General features: G+C 43.4%; 3 protein-coding genes across 3 annotated transcripts; 2 read left to right on the top strand and 1 right to left on the bottom strand.

The window, feature by feature from the left end:
* Positions 1-97: 97 nt before the first annotated feature.
* LOC130384084 (chondroitin sulfate N-acetylgalactosaminyltransferase 1-like) lies at positions 98-7,915 on the top strand. Its single transcript, XM_056592095.1, has 10 exons — positions 98-370; positions 1,687-2,352; positions 2,905-3,005; positions 3,655-3,833; positions 4,314-4,530; positions 4,894-4,995; positions 5,875-6,056; positions 6,868-6,962; positions 7,376-7,457; positions 7,542-7,915. The coding sequence occupies exons 2-10, from the start codon at positions 1,996-1,998 to the stop codon at positions 7,814-7,816; spliced, it is 1,590 nt and encodes a 529-aa protein (XP_056448070.1). The 5' UTR covers positions 98-370; positions 1,687-1,995; the 3' UTR covers positions 7,817-7,915.
* A 479-nt stretch (positions 7,916-8,394) lies between these two features.
* Positions 8,395-13,815, top strand: LOC130384085 (phospholipid phosphatase 1-like). Its single transcript, XM_056592097.1, has 6 exons — positions 8,395-8,926; positions 10,324-10,475; positions 10,934-11,223; positions 11,560-11,617; positions 12,333-12,509; positions 12,876-13,815. Exons 1-6 carry the CDS (start codon positions 8,869-8,871, stop codon positions 12,996-12,998), a joined length of 858 nt encoding a protein of 285 aa, XP_056448072.1. The 5' UTR covers positions 8,395-8,868; the 3' UTR covers positions 12,999-13,815.
* Positions 13,816-15,919: 2,104 nt separating this feature from the next.
* On the bottom strand, positions 15,920-20,121 carry atp5fa1 (ATP synthase F1 subunit alpha). The gene is made up of 11 exons (XM_056592094.1): positions 19,974-20,121; positions 19,435-19,510; positions 18,886-19,055; positions 18,500-18,673; positions 18,231-18,397; positions 17,603-17,903; positions 17,283-17,507; positions 17,069-17,176; positions 16,819-16,963; positions 16,554-16,704; positions 15,920-16,458 (listed from the first exon to the last, which is right to left on the bottom strand). Exons 1-11 carry the CDS (start codon positions 20,031-20,033, stop codon positions 16,380-16,382), a joined length of 1,656 nt encoding a protein of 551 aa, XP_056448069.1. The 5' UTR covers positions 20,034-20,121; the 3' UTR covers positions 15,920-16,379.
* Positions 20,122-20,487: the final 366 nt, after the last annotated feature.

Genomic DNA, 20,487 nt, shown 5'->3' on the forward strand with positions numbered 1-20,487 from the left:
AAGATTCGGGGAGAGAGAGAGAGAGAGAGAGAGAGAGAGAGAGAGAGAGAGAGTCAGAGGGAGAGGGAGAGGGAGAGGGAGAGAGAGTCAGAGGGAGAGGGAGAGGGAGAGAGAGGCGGAGGAAGGGAGAGAGTTAGAGAGAATGTGTGTGAAAGAGAGATAGTGATGTGTAGAGAGAGAAAGAGATAAAAGGCACTGAAAAGAGATGAAGATTTGCCGCATGGTCGATTTTAAACTCCTTAATGGTGATTCATAGGATTATTAATTGGTGATCCAAGAGAAGCAACAAAGAAATGTGATGTAATCGATAGAGTAATACAAACTTTTTGGACACTGGCGCATCTCTGAAAGATCAGCTGAAGATCCTGCGGTGAGTTTGTATCATCTTTTATGCATCAGAAAGAGATTAATGTCTATCACAGGGTTACCAATTACCAGTCGCTTCACAAGTGTCTTGAGAAGTGCATGAGGGTAAAATGCAGGAAAGAATCATTGCACTATATTGGTATTCTGCAATGGTGCTCTGTTGATCCACCTCTTGATTACATATTTAGCTGAACATGCCTGACTAATATATGGTATAGGAAAAAGGCTTAGTTGCATATGTTACACCTAAGATGCATGTTTAGAAACGGTAGCATATCACATATATCATATTGAAATTACAGGGATTTTAGCACAACATTAATGTATTCCTGGCTTGTTTTAGAAAATAGTTGAGAGCCAGTATGAGACCCTTTACTCTATACTGTTTGAGATGGGGAAGACATGTGTTCATGGATGTCCATAAAAACATGTCCCAGAAAGCATGCATATTCATGTGCATGTTCAAACACACACACACACACACACACACCCCGTACTCCCTCCCCCCCCCACACACACACACACACACACACACACACACACACACACACACACACACACACACACACACACACACACACACACACACACACACACACACACACACACACACACACACACACACACCCGAACACAGAGGCAGCCATCACTTGGGTGGACCTGGAAACATAAGCAAGTCTTTCATGAGATCAGCTTATACCTGAGCAATAAAAGAGCCATCTGTGCTGTGAGTGAACCCTCACTATGGTATAGTGCATCCACACACACACACACACTCTCACACACAAAAACAAACACATGCATGCGCGCGCACACACCAACACACAAACACACACACACACACACACACACATTTCCTCACACACACACACACACACACACACACACACACACACACACACACACACACACACACACACACACACACACACACACACACACACACACACACACACACACACAGAGGCAGAGGGGAAGGACAGAGTAAGGCTTGTTTCTGTTTCTTCCTTCTTAACGTCGTGGCATGCAGAGTCAATATAAGGTCATGTCTTTTACATGTGCAAACTCAAACTGTGATCAACCATTTACTGCTTGAGAAAGACAAAAATAGAGCACATTTCTTAAGCGATTCCAAATATCTTTGGGTAACATAGTTTCAGAGCGCATTGAATAGTATTCACAGTGTAGATAGATTTACATATGTATATATAATGTGTATATCAATCTGGCAATGAGCAACACATGCTTATGACTATATTTATCTGGTAATATATTTTAATTCACGATGTTTTTCTCCTTTTCTCCTTATCACCAATAAAGGACGATCTGTACTCTCTACTATGTTGCTACCGAGCATAAAGTATTAAGAGACCATTTGGAAGGGTCAAATTCACTGCACCTGGGATTGTTCGGTGGGGGACTTCTTCTGAGAGCTGAATGAGAATATACAAAAGGAAACAAGCCGAGGCCCGAAGAACAATGGGACGTCACTTGAAAAAACACACTTTTAGAGTCCCCCGAATCGATCATTAGTATACCCATACCTGGGCACACATACATGACATCACCACATAAGCGCCGTCCCCTGGCCTTCCGTTGTTTGGAGAATAGACGGGACCTGTGAAGAACATGTTCAAGCGTTGGATGGGGCTCGGGCGCATCGGGGGCTTCGGAGTCCTCCTCTGCTGCTGCCTCGGCCTGGTCTACATTCTGGCCTGCAGACCCGTGGTGGGCCCCAACCAGCAGGCTCTGCTGTGGGCCGGGGGGGCCAACAGCAGAGAGGGGTACATGGCCTTGTTGCAGGAGAGGGAGGACTCCCATCGGCACTACATCAACAGCCTGACCAAGCAGATAGCCCAGCTGAAGGACGCGCTCCAGGAGCGGACCCAGCAGCTCCAGGAGTCCCTGGAGAGGGCCAAGACCAAGGGGGTCCTCCCGTTGGGCCTGGAGAGCCTCCACAAGGCCCCCGAACAGAACGACCTCAAGGTGAGAACCCCGGACCACGGGTGTAGAGTACAGAGTGGGGATGATGCTAGGTACAGCAAGGCCGCTGAGAACTCTAACCCCTATGAACGGGCCTCCAACCCTAGCCGTCACGATGAATGTTGCATCGTATCGGCGGGGCGACAGTAGCGCAGGAGGAAGAGCGGGTTGACTGGTAACCGGAAGGTTGCTAGTTCGATCTCTGGCTCCTCCTAATTGAGTGTTCAGGTGTCCCTGAGCAAGCTCCTGATTGCTCCTGACGAGCTGGCTGTCGCCCTGCGTGGTTAAGTCCGCCGTCGGTGTCTGAATGAATGTTTGTAAGTCGCTTTGGATAAAAGCGTCAGCAAAACCCCCTCAATGTAAATGTGTATTCATATTCCACTAGGGAACCACCACACAGCTGAACGTACTTGGTTCGATCCCCAGTTCAAAACCAACCTGTATGCATGTCTGAGCTGAATGTCCTCCTACATCCCTAGTACCCTGCTGCTCCTTAATGACCTGTATCTGAGCTCACGGCTAGTCACTGCAGATAAAGGCCTCGTATTCCTCCAGGAGTTCTTCCGCTCCCAGCTGAACCAAGCGGAGGTGAGCGCAGGTCTGAAGTTTTCCAGCGAGTATGCGGTCATACCCTTCGACACCTTCACGCTGGGTCGGTGAGTACAGCAGGACCTTCTGTCTTTGGTGACACATTGGCTTCTTATTAACCTGGCTTCTTATTAACCTGGTTCCCATCAGCACCTTTGGATCGATGACTTGTTCTAAATATAGCCTAACCCTAATCCTTTTTGCATGCATCCCCAATGGGTTGTGGAAATTCAGACTACTTACTATTCTCAGAGAGCCAAATAATTCCGTCCAAGGTGTTTGGATATCAGACTATTACCGTTTCTGTGTTTTCCTCTTTTTTTTAGAAGTTAACACTGCCAACCACTACCCAGGTGGCTCCCACATGCCACCTAGGTGGCTTTACTGGGTTTATTGCAGAGTTGGAGGAAATGTTACAGGTTGAGCAGATATTTCCTGCTAGCAAGAGCAAGTGTGAATAGTGGTGGCTGGCTTAACCTGGGTGCCCTGATTACCAAATGCTTCAAAGGTCGACAGCCCTACCCAGGCCATTAATCCAAACCGTCTGTCCTGGGCCAGATGAGGCTGCTTAAAACCAGCATGGTCACGTTAAGTCTGACCGGATTTCAATTTCCTGAGTTTATTGCCATGCGTCATTAGGGCCATTATTATTGCGGAGACAGCTCCATACTCATGTTAACATCACTGTGGTGGGGATGGTTCTGTTGCCCTCATAAGGGTGTACCAACTGGAGACAGGGCTGACCAGACACCCAGAGGAGAGGCCTGTGAGGAAGGACCGGAGGGACGAGCTGTTAACCACTCTGGAGACGGCTCTCCACGTCCTCAACGGACCCCAACAGCACAGCGACATCACCGCGGGGAAGCGCACATATGCTCCGTCTGACTTCCTCCAAGGTGAGAGTCATGAAGTGGTGGTGGACGAACGATGGCTCAACCCACTGAAGTAACTCAAAAGTATGTCTGTGCTATGAGGGAGCAGCTAGGGGTTAGGCCTCTTGCTTAAGGATGCCTACAGATTGGCTGTGGAAATTGGGGGATCAAACCTCCAACTTTACAGCTTAGACCCTAACCCTCTCTCTGTCTCTCTCTCTTTCCTTTCAATGGCACTATTATGTCAGACTATATCAGTCAAATGGAAAAATCATGAGAAAGGGTTAGTTAATATGCATGCCATTTTTCTTGCTCTCTCTGTCTCACGCCCGCTCTCTCTGTCTCTCGCCCGCTCTCTCTCTCTCTCTCTCTCTCCCTCTCTCTTTCTCTCTCTCTCTCTCTCTCTCTCTCTCTCTCCCTCTCTCTCTGCCCCCCCCCCCCCCCTCTCCCTCTCCCTCTCCTTTACCAACGCCATAAGTCTCCCTCTGTGTGGAACATGAACAGGGCTGACACGTACAGAAAGGGACCGGGGAACGGTGTACGAGATGCTGTTTAAAGGCGGGGGCGTGCACGACTACACCCGGCTGGTTTTCTTCCGGCCCTTCGGCCCCGTGATGAAGGTGAAGAGCGAGAGGGTGGACACGGCCAACCTGCTCATCAACATCATCTTGCCCCTCTCCAAGAGGGCCGATGCCTTCAGACAGTTCATGGGCAATTTCAGGTATCAAAGATCCCATCGAGTATATGATCAACGTGGTTTCATATCTCACACGTGTGGGGGTGATTCTTTCAGTCACACACACATCACAACAGTACAGATGGTAGAGATCAGTAAGTCTTAAGAAAATGTTTTTAGCAGCGGCATTTCTTCAAAACTATGTCAAGTATGAAAGTGCTTCTTGTGGATATCCTTTACCTAATAAAAGGCTGTAAAGAGTGAACATACAGCAATAAACACATGTCAGAGAAGAAAGAAATATAATAAAGAAAGTATGATGTTGTGTCGTCTTCATTTAGTGTTCTAAGGGAGTCCTGTATTTGTGTGCGTGGGTGTGTGTGTGTATGTGTGTGTGTTTCTTCCCAGAAAGGTGTGCATTAATCAAGATAACGTGGTCCACCTCACTGTGGTGTACTTCGGTCGAGATCAGATCGACCAGGTGAAAGCTATTCTGGACCGGACCACTAGGTAACACTCAACAAATGACAAACAGCATGACATCTAATAGACGAGCATACAACAGCGGCCCCCTTATCACCTCCATGCGTAACACATGACACCACTGCAAATAGCTTCACACTTAACACACTTACTCAGAAATGTCAGGCCTTGTTAAAGGCCTGACATTTCTGAGATTTTCTGAGATTTTTTTCTCCCTTTAAAATTAGATTTTTCTCATTTTAATGGGAGGTCAAAGGTAAAACCGAATTGAAAACAATGACATAATACCCTCTGTTTATCAGCTTTTTTTAAATGGTGACTGTAGACACAAAATATCACATTCTACTTTAGAACCACCATTTCCCAAATAGAGAGGTCTCTTTGCTGCATTGCAGAGCTTTTCCTACATGGCGTTAAAAAAATAAAAGAGAGAGAGAGAGGTAGTAGCTATATTAGCATATTTTCCTCATAAATTGCCGTTTGTCTTAATCAGCTAATCTTTTGATGCCTCAGGCGTTTGAGACATGGGGAAATGTCCAGAATGCAAAGCATAACAAGAAACTCCTATGTGAATTCCTGAGTTTCTTATTCAATTTTCTTCTTTTTCCTTTTCCTCTTGGCAAGTTTAGCAAACATATGCAGATAAGTGTTTATCATCAGGCTAATAGATATTTTAACCAAGGCATTTTTAAGACATTAAGAGGCTTAGTGTGAGATACAATAGATTCATAATTTTTTCCTTATATATATTCCAGATTGATATACCATGATTAAATCTAATTAGCTTCCAATTTATTCAAATATAAGGTAGACTGTGTTTGGACATGATGTTGATTGGTTAAATGATGACGGTTATTTCTGTGGCTAACAGCAAGTCCCCCCACTCCCTTGAATCTTTCTCTCTAGGGAGACTCGGTTCCGTAACTTCACACTGATCCAGATGAACGAGGAGTTCTCCCGAGGCCGGGGCCTGGAGGTGGGGGCCCGGGCCTGGAAGAGGAGCCAGAACGCTCTGCTCTTCTTCTGCGACGTGGACATCCTCTTCACGCCGGACTTCTTAACCTCATGCAGACTCAACGCAGAGCCCGGTCAGAATCCGCTTTCACACCCGGCTCTAGGTCTGGATTTAGTGTAAATAGTCTAAATGTTTGACCTACTAAACTCAAAGTACCTCAAACAGAGATTAAGAGTTGAAGAGGCATAGTAAGGGACCATGGTGGAGAATGAGGTTTGACACAGCCACTACAGATGTATGAGAGCAGAAAAAGGAGGGTCCATTCATTTTTGGTTTAGAAGTAGGGATGTAACTAGCCTGGCCCTACCAGACTCTCGTACTTCTATTCATTTGCACAGAGAGTCTGGATCTACTCAATTGACAAACGTTAACTAACTTGAAGGTGGGTGTCTGTTGAAGTTGAAAAATATTGGATATGCCCAGTGCAACTCTGGATCTGCAATAACCAATCGCTAACTTTTGGCCGGCGGGCGGAGCCAGGCTAGGATGCACCAATATATTTAGTCCAAAATGTAATGTATTGGCTGATGGCATGAAAGTGGCTGGTATTAACTAGTTGTGTTAATTTGTTTAAAAAAATAATGTTTATCTGTGACCACTATAATTTCATGATGCAATTACCTCAAGACGATTCGATTTATTCTGCTGCAATAATGGCTACATTTCAAATCAGTTTTAATTTCAAATCAGTTTTCATTACAAATCAGTTTTCATTACTTATCAGTTTCGGTTTAAACAAATTTGTGCAGAAAAAATAAATTGTATTGATTTAGAATGTGTTTAACAGTTCCCATACCATGCAGCTCTAGTGCGTGAAAATGCTGCAGACACAACATACTGTTTTTGGGAGCAGGGGTGTTTGACGCCATGGTGCTTGTTTCTAGGTAAGAAGGTCTACTACCCAGTGCTCTTCAGCCAGTACAACCCATCCCTCATCTACAGCAACCTGACACAGCCCCCCCCAATTGAACAGCAACTGGTGGGTCCAGGTCAGGGAGGGAGAGGGAGGGAGGGAGTGAAAGTGAGTAAGGGATGAGTTGATGAGTCGGTGAGTGAAAGTGAAAGAGGGAGGAAGAGAGTAAAGGAGGCTAGTGTGTGTTTGTGTTTGAGTGAGTTAGTGACTGACTGAGTAGGTGAGTTAGTAAGTAAGGGAGCAAGGGTGTTGTTGCGTGGTTAAGGGAGGGGATAAGTGGGCAAGTATGTATGTGGGTGAGTTGTAAAGTGGGTGTTAAGTGACTGGATAAATGGGTGAGTGAGTGTATGTAAGTAGGTAGGTGGGCGTAAGTGAGTGAGTGAGCGAGAGAAAGTGAGTGGAAGGCTAGTAAGTAAGTGACATTGAATTAGTATTGTATTTTACTAGTTTTTAATATTACACTTTGTCATTTCAAACAGGTGATACAAAAGGACACAGGGTTCTGGAGGGACTTTGGTTTTGGTATGACATGCCAGTACCGCTCTGATTTCCTCAACATAGGTAACGTATATGCCTTTATCTGTTGACGATCACACGTCTATGGACCCTATCCAGAACTAACATTGCTAACCTGCTTCCTGGTAGGTGGGTTCGATCGGAGCATCAAAGGTTGGGGATTGGAGGACGTGCATCTGTACAGGAAGTATCTTCACAGCAAGCTCATGGTGATTCGTTCTCCCTCGCGTGGCCTCTTTCACTTCTGGCATGAGAAGCACTGTGCGGATGAGTTGACTCCGGATAAGTACAAGATGTGTATGCAGACCAAGGCCATGAGCGAGGCCTCGCATGGCCGCTTGGGGGAGCTGTTCTTCAAGCAACAGATTGAGGACCATTTGAGAGCTCAAAACCAAAGGAGTTGAGGCAATGTGGGATGTTATACTTCGGTCTCAAAGTACAACCATGATCTGTGAATCAAATGTATCAAATTGTGATGATATTGCGAAATTATTTTTGTCAGATTTTGCTGTAAATTAAAAGTACTTCTATGAACTTCTATGAACTTCTGGGAACTTCTAACAACTCTCCACTGAGGAATTGTAATATTTTAGCACTATAAACAACAAGTGACTTGTTTACTTTGTTGCTTGTTTTACAAGAGAAAACACTTAATTTGTATACAGAACCAACATAATTGTTTAATTGATTAACACAAAAAAGCATGCCAGCCAATGATCTAGCGACTTAACTTTAATCGGCATATTAAGATTTGTATCCCAGCAGAGCCATAGCTATAGCAGGGCCTATCCTCGTGGTTCATTATGTCAAATAATAAACAAACATAAAGAAAAGACAAAAAAAAAGAATTTCTGAAGAAAATGCACGGCCTTACCAAGACACGGCGGTCTTTAGATCCTGGATCCTTTCATTGAAAGGATAACGAATACTCCCGTTGTGCTCATCTATGTATAGCGACAGAACGACCTATGATGGAGACGTGTGGCTACACACCTCTACTACGGTGCGAGTTAAATGGGAGGAGTCAGCGCATGGTGCGATCCTGTGGTCCCGCTCAGCGGTCGTCGAGTCAGTAATCCCCCAGCCGTGATTATCTCTAGATGTAGGTCGACGATACGCGGAAGGCAGGGGTATAGTTAGTTTGAAGACATTCGCTATGGAGGCACGATAGAGCATACTTTTATAGCGTGATTTTAGACTAGACGTAGAACAGTAGTATTTTCGTTCTTACTTTTACTCACATAAATGGGCTTTTCCATTTTAGTTTTTTAACATTCGTAAAGGGAAGTAATTAAGTATGAGGAAGTATATAAGCTGACCATGACAACATTTGTTCGATACTTTTGCACGCATAGCAAGACCGGTAGACTCTAGCCTCTTCTCTGGACGAACCATCTGCAGTCGATCACTCGGGACGAGGCTTTTATTTTCCGGACAGTCTTTGAGAAGACTCAATATGTCGAAAGCTGGAAGGATCCCACTCATCTTGATCGACATTACCTGCCTCGCTCTGGGTATGTAAAGAAAGGATTTTACTTCTGTCGGTATATTGGTCGATTAAACTGCAAATAAATGATGGATATGGGTAGGCAGGCCTATACGGCTATTTGACTGAAGACGCCTATAATAAACACATTTCCCCCAATTACACTGGGCTGTAGGCTTGGCCCACATAGAAGTACCCACATGGCGAAACATAGTATCATTGTACTTCAGCCAAGTTTTTTAAATAGTAGGCTATTCACAAAATGAAGGCTACAGCCTTTTTAGTTGTAGCCAAAAATACAACTTTATATAACCTATCAAAGGTAAATTATGTTTCCTTTTTTGGAGCAATGGACCTTCAAGGGGATGATGAAAAAATAAAATATAATTTTTTTCCAATTGAGAAAGCAATTGCCTTAACAATCATGTTTATTATTTCGCTATGGTAGGCCTACACACGGGACAGGGCAGTTATGTTAATTTACACCCCAGAGCCGGTGTCTGTTTGAGCTCCTAGTTCCAAATCAAAGATTATTATATAAAATAATTGCTTGAACTGGAGTGGCTGTGAGATCACAAGGTTTGGCAAAATATTTGGTGATTGCACACACCCTGAAACGTCACTGGCACACCTGCAACCACTAGGTGTTTACAGGTATCGGAAACATTCCTTGTAGACAGACACAAAACGAGGTGTTCAGACGTTTTCTAAATAGCTCAGTAAGTGGGCAAGGAAGGAATATGAAATTAGAATGAAATTGAAGGCATCTTGCTTTTTTAAATGTTAGTTCTCGGTTGTTTTTTCTCTATTGAACTAGACTGTCAAGTTCTAGTCTAATTATCCGTGATGTCTGGGCTTTATTTGCATGGTCGCTCCAAACCGCCAATCTGCCAATTTCCCATTTCAGATGCGTTTCATAACATTGGTCAACACGTTGCCCATTGCTTTTGCAAGGTTGAAGCTCACAAAGGGAGCCACAAGAAAGACCGAACTTACTGCTGACATTGAACTCGGGCACATTCTTAGCACATTGGAGGGGTGAGGACAGAAACAATACAAATATGTACTTTATTAATCCCTGGGGGGAAATACGGGAGTCATTGGCAGCAACAAATATGAGTATAAAACAAATAACTTTAGATAAAGTAAAACACTAAGCAGCTTGCCCAATAGACTGTATCTGCACTGGTTTCCTAAAAGACTGAATAATTGAACTTATGGACAGCCTGACGACGGATACATATGCATACAGTCTATCAATCTATCATGAATAGATTGTAAAGATATAAATGTGTCTCTGTCGAGAGCCACAGGATCCTTAGTGACCATGTGACTTCAAATGTCTTATTCTGATAGACCTTTGGACGTTGGTACATTGTTATTTCATATCATAAACATGCTCCTCCTTTCCCTTTACTCTTCTAGTTGGGCTTCCCTTTTTCATCCTTACTCCTCAACACAGCCCGTTCAAACGGGGCTTCTTCTGCAACGATGAGAGCATTAGGTACCCTCTCAAAGAGGAGACCATCTCCTACCAGCTCCTGGGAGGAGTCATGATCCCATTCACCTTGATTGTGGTGAGTGAGCGCTATTCACAGGATATCTCAATAATGTATGGGATGACTGTGTAAGATGTACATGATTTTGTCATTATGTATCAGCATCGATTGAGCTCTCATTTAAAGACAACAGCCCGTAAGCTAGCGAGATAGAGGGCAAAAAGAGAGATGACAGACTCTGGTGCTGGGATATAAAGCTCTGTTTGGCCTGATTGCTCATCAGGTACAGGTGTCATCAGCCGTAACAGCTATACACAGTGTATATATTTATTTCATCACATCATGATTCAAAAACGAAATGATCAACCTACCCAATCACCTACTGTCCACACTAAAATAAATCATATTTATTTTGGGTCTTTCAATTCTTTTCAAGTCTGTCTCTGCTTACCTCCCCATTTATATTTTGTGTACTGCTACTTATCGGACCCTAACTCCTGCCATGGGAACCACGGCTCACACTCCATCCTTCCCAGATCGTCTGCGGCGAGTGCCTCACCGTCTACATGTCTCGCATCAAAGCCCAACGGGCCTGCGTCGACGGGATGTCCTATGTGGCGAGCATTTACAGAGCCTTGGGGAGCTGTGTGTTTGGTGCGTTGGCCACCATGTCGCTGACGGATATCGCCAAAGCCACCATCGGTCGGCTACGCCCACACTACTTGGCTGCTTGTAAACCTGTTTGGGAAGCGATCGACTGCAAGTCAGGAGGATATATAGAGGACTTCACATGTACTGGGGATCCGGAACAGGAAGTCGAAGCCAGGTAAACAACCTGGGACTGCGACTGGCTAATGGGACTTTTTTTTTTGTGTGTTTCAATTAGAAAATGTATAAACTAATAGTCATCAATTATAATTTCTGATTACGCAAGAATCAAATGTTTGGGGCTTTTACTTAACTTTACTCATTTAGCACATGCACCCATCATTGCGCTCATTTAGCACATAACCCTATCATTAAGCACTACACTGCAGCTGCCTTTGTCAGTTTCACTGAGTAAGGCTGAGTCGCTATTTCCTTTTGGAGTGAAAGAATCTTTTTGTGTCAATACATTGTTTGCTCACTCTCATTTGATTTCTCTCTTGTCTCCTATTTACAGACTTTCCTTCTACTCTGGTCATTCGTCCTTTTCGATGTACTGCATGCTGTTTCTGGCAGTAAGTAGTACACATTTATTCATTTCAAGCTGTAGTGTGTGGAATTTAGTGCAATCTAGCGCAGTGTTTTTCAACCTTTGGTACCCGTACCACTGGTGATATGTGCAGGTACTGCAGGTGGTGCCTGGGATTTTATTCTTGAAATGGATAAAAATAATAAATAATAGTCAAAATAAGATTGAATGATGATTGAAATTAAATATTGTTCAGTACATTTTGTATTATGGCTTGTCATTATTACAATATGTTTTTTATGCTTGTGCATGTAGGGGTGTTTGGCACTCTTTGCTCAGTCGCTGCATGTGTTTTCATCATTTCTTTACGGTCATTTATTTTCTTTTTATTTATGAGGTGCTCCTCGAAAGGTCTTGGCAGACATTAAATATAATATTCATGAGTATATATTAATTAGTGTAAAATCGAATTGAAAATTAAATTGTTGTTTTTTGATTGAGTTAAAATTAACTTTCTTCTGACCTACTAGAACCCATAGACGGTCCATTGAGACCCAATGTATAGGGATGTATAGCTCCCCATATGGCTATATTCTTAAGTGGACTTTCCCATATCATCTCCACGAGATTGTAGCTGTGACCCATGAGCACAACGTCAGCGTATGCACTTATAAACCGAAGACAACGGATAGACGGTCCATTGAGAGCCTGACAATAAGGGTGTCTGTGTGTCTCTTGTGTGTCCCTCTCTTGCTCTGCAGCTGTACATCCAGGCCAGACTCAAGTATGAATGGGCCAGGTTGCTGCGCCCCACCATCCAGTTCTTCCTGCTGGCCACGGCCATGTATGTGGCCCTGTCCCGTGTGTCTGACTACATGCACCACTGGAGTGACGTGCTCATTGGCCTCTTGCAGGGAGCCGTGGTGGCCGTTCTCACTGTAAGTACAGCCCTTTATCCCCTTGGTCCACGACGACCTACTGGCTTCATAGTGAAACTCTATAATAGGAGATTGATATTGAATACACACAAGGCATGTGTGGTAGGCTAATATATCATTTATATATCATAGCAGATGCTTCTCTACAATGGCCGCAGATACGTTTTATTTTTTTCACTTAAAGCACACAATTTTAGTTTAACTTGAGATTATATGTATTTTTTAATAAACATAATAATATATACTTGTATTTTAGAAAAATGCAATTGGTGAAAAGCATTTGGTGTGCATTACTATTGCAGTACAATGTTGCTAAAAGGTAGCATCATATCTAAAATGTAACATTGGTTGTAATTACCCCCACAGGTGGTCTTTGTGTCGAACTCTTTCAAACAACGCGTGTCCCCAGAGGTGCCAGAGGAGGATATCTCCGAAACCAGTTTACAGGAGAGCCCTTCCAATGGGCACCACTATGGAAGCACTGATTGAAGCAATGGCCTTACAGACGCAGAGGCTAGCTAGCTTAGCCGCAACTCGATGTAAGGGTTATTATGGATGTACTAAGGAACTCAAGTGGACTGTTCATATCTGTAAACTTAACTGCTGGCAGTTTTATGCACAATTTTACTATTGATCCCCCCTGGGACTATTCCAAAGCAAGCAGGCTGTTTATAGGGTCTTGAATGTGTTAAGCAATAAGCATAGATATGAGATCAAGGATAGTGGACGTTGGAAATTTCCTCATTTCATTCGAACATGGTGAAATGTATTATGCAGAACCCTGATTACAATACAGTTCACATAAAAAGTGAACGAAAACAGAACTGTACCAGTATTTTTGTATATCAGTCACTACTGGTTGGCATTGTGTTCTCTAGCTTAGTGCCCTTGCCATGGTGGAAATAACTACAATTTCCACACAATAAAACGAGACACTCAGTGTAGATCAGTGTAGATTGAACAGGCCTGTAGAAGGCCTGGCACCTGTGACGATGGATAAAATAAAATACCCATTAGCCAAAAAGAAAATGGAATAATATATTTAATATTGTTTTAATTACTAAATCGTTTTTCTGCTGCTACTTGCAATGTATCTCTCACAATCCCCCAAACCCCTCAATCTTGTATATAGTATCCCTATGGTGGGAGAGCAATGTTGTTTTTGTATGTTTTTAATGAAGCTCAATTTTTTTCAGCTCAAAATAAAACAGGATTCAAGTAAATATAAAAATGTTTCAGTTTACTTTGCCAGATCCTGCTGCCTTGACAGGCCATATTAAAATATAGACCAACCTCTAAACATAAGCATGCGTTGTCTTCTGTCTGGCTTGTATTACACTAATACATTTTCTGGATAAACAGGAAGGAAGAGAAACTTGAGGGCGTGTAACCAAGGTTAGTCCTTTTTAAGACAAATGCCTGGCTAAAACAAAAACAAACAATTGTCATTTCTGCATTAAGGTTCTGCCTTGTGTTTAGTAAATGCCCAACATTATCTGATCACGTGGACAATGTTATATACAGGGCTTGCAGCCTATTGATTGAAATTTAAGTAAAAAACATCCGTGACACAAAATGGTCAGTTGCTTGTTAACCTAATGGAGCCTAATGGAATGGTAGACAATTAAAATGGCCTCTGAATGTTTTCTGTTTATCGACCTCCAGGAAGATTTTGCTGGGGAGAGACCTCAGTTTGCATAGAAAGTAGAAACATAATGTCAATGAGTAGAAAGGTACTCTAGGTTCATTTACACGTCAAAACATATACATTAGACATTTATTTTATAATAACCGAACTACCCTACATTGATATGTGATTAATACTGTCATATCAGCACTACAAACATTAAAATAACATGAATTCCAAAAAAAACATCCTTATAATCTGCAAATATCCATGGCGACGGGTAGAAATTAAGCGTTGTGTGGTTATTTTGGCCTAAGTCTGGCCCTGCTAAACTCGACTTCTAGTCTTTGCAAATTGGGTTTGAGAAAATCTGTGTAAGTTTCTATGGTCAGGCTGTGGGTGAAGAGATCTGATGCAAACAGCTTCTTTTTTGTTTACGTCTGCAGAAAGAAAAACGGGTTGCCAGCAAATACAATTGGATATAACAGCCTACAACCACATAGTATTCATCCTCATGACTTCAGATATGATGTAAGAACGCTATGCTCATAAGCAGTGATGCAATTAATTACTGGAGAAATGTACTAGAGACAGAAATGTACAGGTAGTTGAGAGAATATAATTGTTCCTATATAAAAGATCTGCTTTGGTACTCACTCAGCAGATCAGATACTAAAAACAAATAAATGGACAAATAACAAAAATATTACCAGAACTTTTTAGGGTATAGTGTTCCCAAATAATAGCCCTTGTGTCAGAATTAAGAGCAATTATTTGATCATTGCTTGTTGCCATGCCGACAATTGGCCTTATTGACTGCAGATGCATTAAGTCACATGTTGTCTCTTGAAAAGCAGCAATGCTGTTGGTAATAATGGCAAGCTAAGAGCCAATTGTGTTGTTGAACAGGCTTAGAGATTGGATGATTGTCTATTTGTTACAGCATATGTTGGATTTCCTAAATGTAATTTAGGAAATATATTCAACTATATTTCTATATGTTCAATGAGGTTTTTTTTTCCTTTATATTTGCCATTTTCCCGATGCATTCACAATACAATGTTTACACTTCCCTAAAGCATGGCTGTCAGAGTCGATTATTAGGGGCAATACATGCGTCATGTCTGAACATATATCCTATGTTAGGATTTTTGAGCAACTTTTATTCAAATGTGGCTTGTACCACTTTTGGGAAGTGAGGCTCTGATGGTTCATGCAATGAGATTAATGGATGCCATTATGATATTTAGCCATCAACTCGTTTAGCTGATGAGCTAGTGTTATGAACAGTGCTGACAGAGAGCCAGCCTAGATTAACAGGCCTGTAGGATGCAGATCTAGACAGCCGCCAGGAAAATGAAGCCCAACTGAGACTTTATTCTATCTGTAGTCCAATATATTTTTTGACACATGCACACACTAATCAGTTGAGGTGTGGTTTGTCTTAACCCATTTTACATCTAGGCTAAACTGGTTTGGTCTATGAGTCACTGTAGAAAAGCCATTAATAGTTCAAACGGGACAAGCATGCTCTAGGCTAGGGCCAGACGCGTGAGTGGCCTAAGGAAGTAGCAGATGCCTTTAGTAAAGCCGGCTACTATTCTAGGCCAGGAGCTTGATCTACGAAAGCAGCTACTGCCACCTAGTGGTCATTCTAGCGATCTACGGTTGGCTGTAAGCCGAGGAACGTAGCAAATTAATTGGATAAAAGTTGTCATAAACGTCAACTCACTGGTCTTGAGAATACAAAATTAGTTATCTGGCAGCGTGATTGTATAAGGAAGACCAGAGAAATAAATTTTAGCTTTTCACCATGTTTATTAACTTTCGTAACAAACATCAACGCTTTCAAACCAAATTGAACAAACTAGATTCACATGTGCGGCTCAACAAGCCTACAGCTTCCTTACATGGAAATCACAAACAGGAACACTAGCAAATCTAAGATAACCGGTATAATGAAGCATTAGGTCAGTCAATGCTATATGAAGTTCATGAACACCAAGTGCTTTTAATCAGCCAACAACATTTGGAGCCACTGTAGAATTATTCCTGGTGGGCACCAACCAAGAAATGCAAATAGTTTAAGCCCTCAAGAAGAATTGTACAGCAAACCGGGGTTTGTAAAATTTTATTCTTTTCAGAAATCTGTACATGGAGGTTTTGGCCTTCAGGGTGCACATAGATAAGTGTAATGGGACAGAGCGCACACTGAAGATCAGGAGGGAAGTGCCATGTTCCTCTTACTCAAAGCTGGCCAGGAAGGTCAATACGAGATTCTTCAATGTAGCATCAGATGCTTCGGAGATCATGCCGTCGTTCCTGAATAAGCAAAAAGAATGCATGGTCAGGTCGGATGATCAGAAAGTCAGCATGGCGAGTGTGATTATTATTATTTATTTTTTTAGATGACTTGCCTGATGCTGGCCAGAAGATCCTGGTGCTGGCTGAGAATGTGCTGCAGGAAGGCCTTCTCGAACCGTGTGATCTTGCTGGGATCCAACTTGTCCAGATGCCCTCTGACACCGGCGTAGATGACCGTCACCTGCTCCTCAATGGCCATGGGGCCTACGAAGATAGAACGGCAAGTTGGACTTTATGTGAAGCCAATAACCCAAAATATATATCATAATAATCTGATGTAAAAAAACGTTTAAAGTGCCTCCGTGGGCTTCAACTCACAGTATTGTCCCTGCTTGAGCAGCTCAGTGAGCCTGACGCCCCTGCTGAGGAGCTGCTGTGTGGTAGCGTCCAGGTCAGAGCCGAACTGGGCGAAGGCAGCCACCTCACGGTACTGGGCCAGCTCCAGCTTCATGGTACCGGCCACCTGGGGAGGAACAGGACGCCGACGGGTTAGTGGATGTTCTCAAGGTTGGAGCATGGAAGCTCGTGTAGGCAGTAACAAGAGGGGAAACTCTTCCGGAGAGCCTACCTGCTTCATGGCCTTGGTCTGGGCAGCAGATCCTACTCTGGACACAGACAGACCCACGTTGATGGCGGGGCGGATACCCTTGTAGAACAACTCTGTCTCCAAGAAGATCTAGAAATTGAGCCATATTTCGATTAACTTCACTCAGGTCAGGTACCCGCAGAGCATCTGCTGGAACATGTTTTAGTTGCGACGCAAGGAGGGACGGCAGACCCACCTGTCCGTCTGTGATGGAGATGACGTTGGTGGGAATGTAGGCGGACACGTCGCCGGCCTGGGTCTCGATAACGGGGAGGGCAGTGAGGGAACCGCCACCGAAGTTGTCGTTCATCTTGGCGGCTCTTTCAAGCAGGCGGGAGTGAAGGTAGAACACGTCACCGGGGTAGGCCTCACGACCGGGGGGACGACGCAGCAGCAGGGACATCTGACGGTAGGCCACAGCCTACACAATGGAAGGGGGAAAAGATGGTTCATTTGTTTCCTTTACTTAAAATTTAAATCTATCGTTTTAATCCAAGGGCACCTGCTCCCCCTCACCTGCTTGGACAGATCGTCGTAGATGATCAGGGCGTGCTTGCCGTTGTCCCTGAAGTACTCTCCCATGGAGCATCCAGAGTAGGGGGCCAGGTACTGCAGGGGGGCAGCATCAGAGGCGGTGGCGGACACCACAATGGTGTACTTCATGGCGTCAGCGTCTGTGAGCCTCTTGACCAGCTGGGCCACGGTGGACCTCTTCTGGCCAATGGCAACGTAGATGCAGTACAGCTTCTTCTTCTCGTCTGTGCCGTCGTTGAAACGCTTCTGGTTGATGATGGTGTCAACGGCAATGGCGGTTTTTCTGTGAAATGGTCAAGATTGGCCATTAGTGAAAGCACTCAAGTTCACTTCCCAAGTAAATAAAACAAAATGTTTAACATCGGCGCTAAAGATACAAGAACATGTTGAACCCAAAACAATCTGAACTTCTAGCATTGTGGATGCAATATAAAATCCAAAGTTAGGAATATCTCATACTATTTATAAAGACACAGGGTGACCTTGCTAAACTTGACTTTCAAGGTGACCCTTGCAAGGATTCTGAAGAAAAAGATTAGAAACCATTATAGTCAAGAATAAATCTGTCAAGTCTTTCCTATGGGGTGTTTGCCCTTCACTTCCAGCTTACCCGGTCTGCCTGTCCCCAATGATGAGCTCACGCTGGCCACGGCCAATGGGCACCAGGCTGTCCACAGCCTTGATTCCAGTCTGCATGGGCTCCCTGACAGAGATACGGGGGATGATACCGGGGGCCTTAAGACCCACACGCCTGCGGATGGAGGAGCCCAGAGGTCCCTGAGGGGAGAGAAGTAGTCAGGTATGGGAGCTCCTGGACAAGACTTCATGTCCAACAGCTGAGAGAACTCAAGGGCAAGAAAGGCAGCCATTCAAACCGACCTTGCCGTCGATGGCATTTCCCAAAGCGTCCACAACGCGGCCCAGAAGCTCCAAACCGACAGGTACGTCCACGATGGCACCAGTCCTCTTCACAATGTCCCCCTCCTTGATCAGCTTGTCGTTACCGAACACCACCACACCAACATTGTCCGGCTCCAAATTCAGAGACATACCCTGGGAAAATCAAGTTTTATGATTAGATAATTAAAACTTATAATGCTAAAGTGTAATATTAAGATCAGTTAAGGCTCAAGAAAATATTGCCCGAGAACAAGTAGTCACTAATGATACATAGCTATTTTATATGCGTCAGTGATTGAGACCTCTTGTGCAGCCTGTATGAGACCGACACGTGTGCACCTTCAACCACAACTCCTCATCCCCACCTTGAGTCCAGAGGAGAATTCCACCATCTCTTCTGCCTGGACGTTCCTGAGCCCGTACACTCTGGCAATACCATCACCAATGGACAGCACGCGGCCAGTCTCCTCCAGGTCTGCGCTGGTGTCTGCGCCCAGGATCTTCTCTTCCAGGATGGAGGACACCTCGGCAGTGCCTGTGAAACATAACCAAACGCTGCCATCAAACTCTCATATCAAGGGCAAATTATTACTTTGTTAGCCATCGCAGTTCTGTAGCATGACACAGCTGTGAAGCACGGAACAACTGCTGCTAACCGAAATGACCTCACAAATTGCGAACTTAAACATAAATATGTAATTTAAGATAAAAAATCTCAGTTTGTGTGAATCGCTACATTCTTAAAGGCAGTTATGAATGTGACTTAGCAGCGCTAAATAAGCGCTAGTTCAGAGTCGCATAGAACAGCTAATGACCTTTCTTTTTTAAAGGAGGATTAACAGGTCAACGCTAGCAAAGTTTGACATTGGCAATGTTCTAAATGTTTAAATGCGTGTTAATTTTGTCGTGCTTACCGGTCTTTTGCAGCCATGGTCTGCATGTGTGGAGGTGGTTGACCCCAACGCAGGCGGCTGGTAGAGTCTTTGCCACCTAAGTTTAAAGACAGATGCAATGCAAAAAACGATTAAAACAAAAAAATATTCATTGCTAATGGTACGCAGCATTTAAATGACATTACAACAGCAGAGTACATTGCAGTACAAATGGAGGACAAGCGCTGTCAGTCTTCCTGACCTTCAGAGCGTGGTTGAATGAGTCTAGTCTACTAGCATTAGCATCTGCGGATGCTAACCAGACACGACTTGTCATAAGTCTAAAACATTTAGATGTAACCCAAAACTTAAAAGGTATCGCAAATATAAAACTGTATTTAGCTAAAAGGAAAAACAATAAACGACAAAGCGTGCAATCAGACGAAAACGTCAAGATGGCTAACGTACGAAGGCAGCTTTAGAGGCCTGTTACCCTTCACGCCCAAAATATCCGCATTTTGAGTTTAAATACACTCAATAGGTCCATAATACAACATGAAGCCTTTCGCTGAAATACTTACATATCCAGCCCGTCTGGGCAGGGAGCGGGCCAGGGCAGCTGCAACTCTTACGGACAACATTTTAGCGTGGCGTATGGTGACCTGTCCTCCACTAATGACAACGACCTAACCGAGAGAGAGAAGGTAATGGCTGAAAGACTTCTTCTGCTGCGCTGTGAGTGACGTCAAACTATACTTTTAACGGCTGACACCTACTGGAGAGGAGACACGGTGTATCAACAATGATGCATTATCATGGATTTATAATGTGCAATATATAATTTCAAGTACACAATCATATTCTAAAATAGGAATGAAAAATATTGATTAAATAAAATATTTATATAAATGCAAATTGCCAAAGCAGTTTCAAACTGTTTTTTTGTCGGCTTTTCTGTCGTCTTATATAAAGCATTAAAAAACATAAATATAATGAAATAAACTATCAATACTATAACATAGAAAAAAATATAGAATTATATACAATAATATAAAAGATTAGCATTATGTTAAACACCACATACTAAAGATATGT

The sequence above is a fragment of the Gadus chalcogrammus genome, chromosome 6, assembly GCF_026213295.1.
Source record: "Gadus chalcogrammus isolate NIFS_2021 chromosome 6, NIFS_Gcha_1.0, whole genome shotgun sequence".
Lineage (NCBI taxonomy): Eukaryota > Metazoa > Chordata > Actinopteri > Gadiformes > Gadidae > Gadus > Gadus chalcogrammus.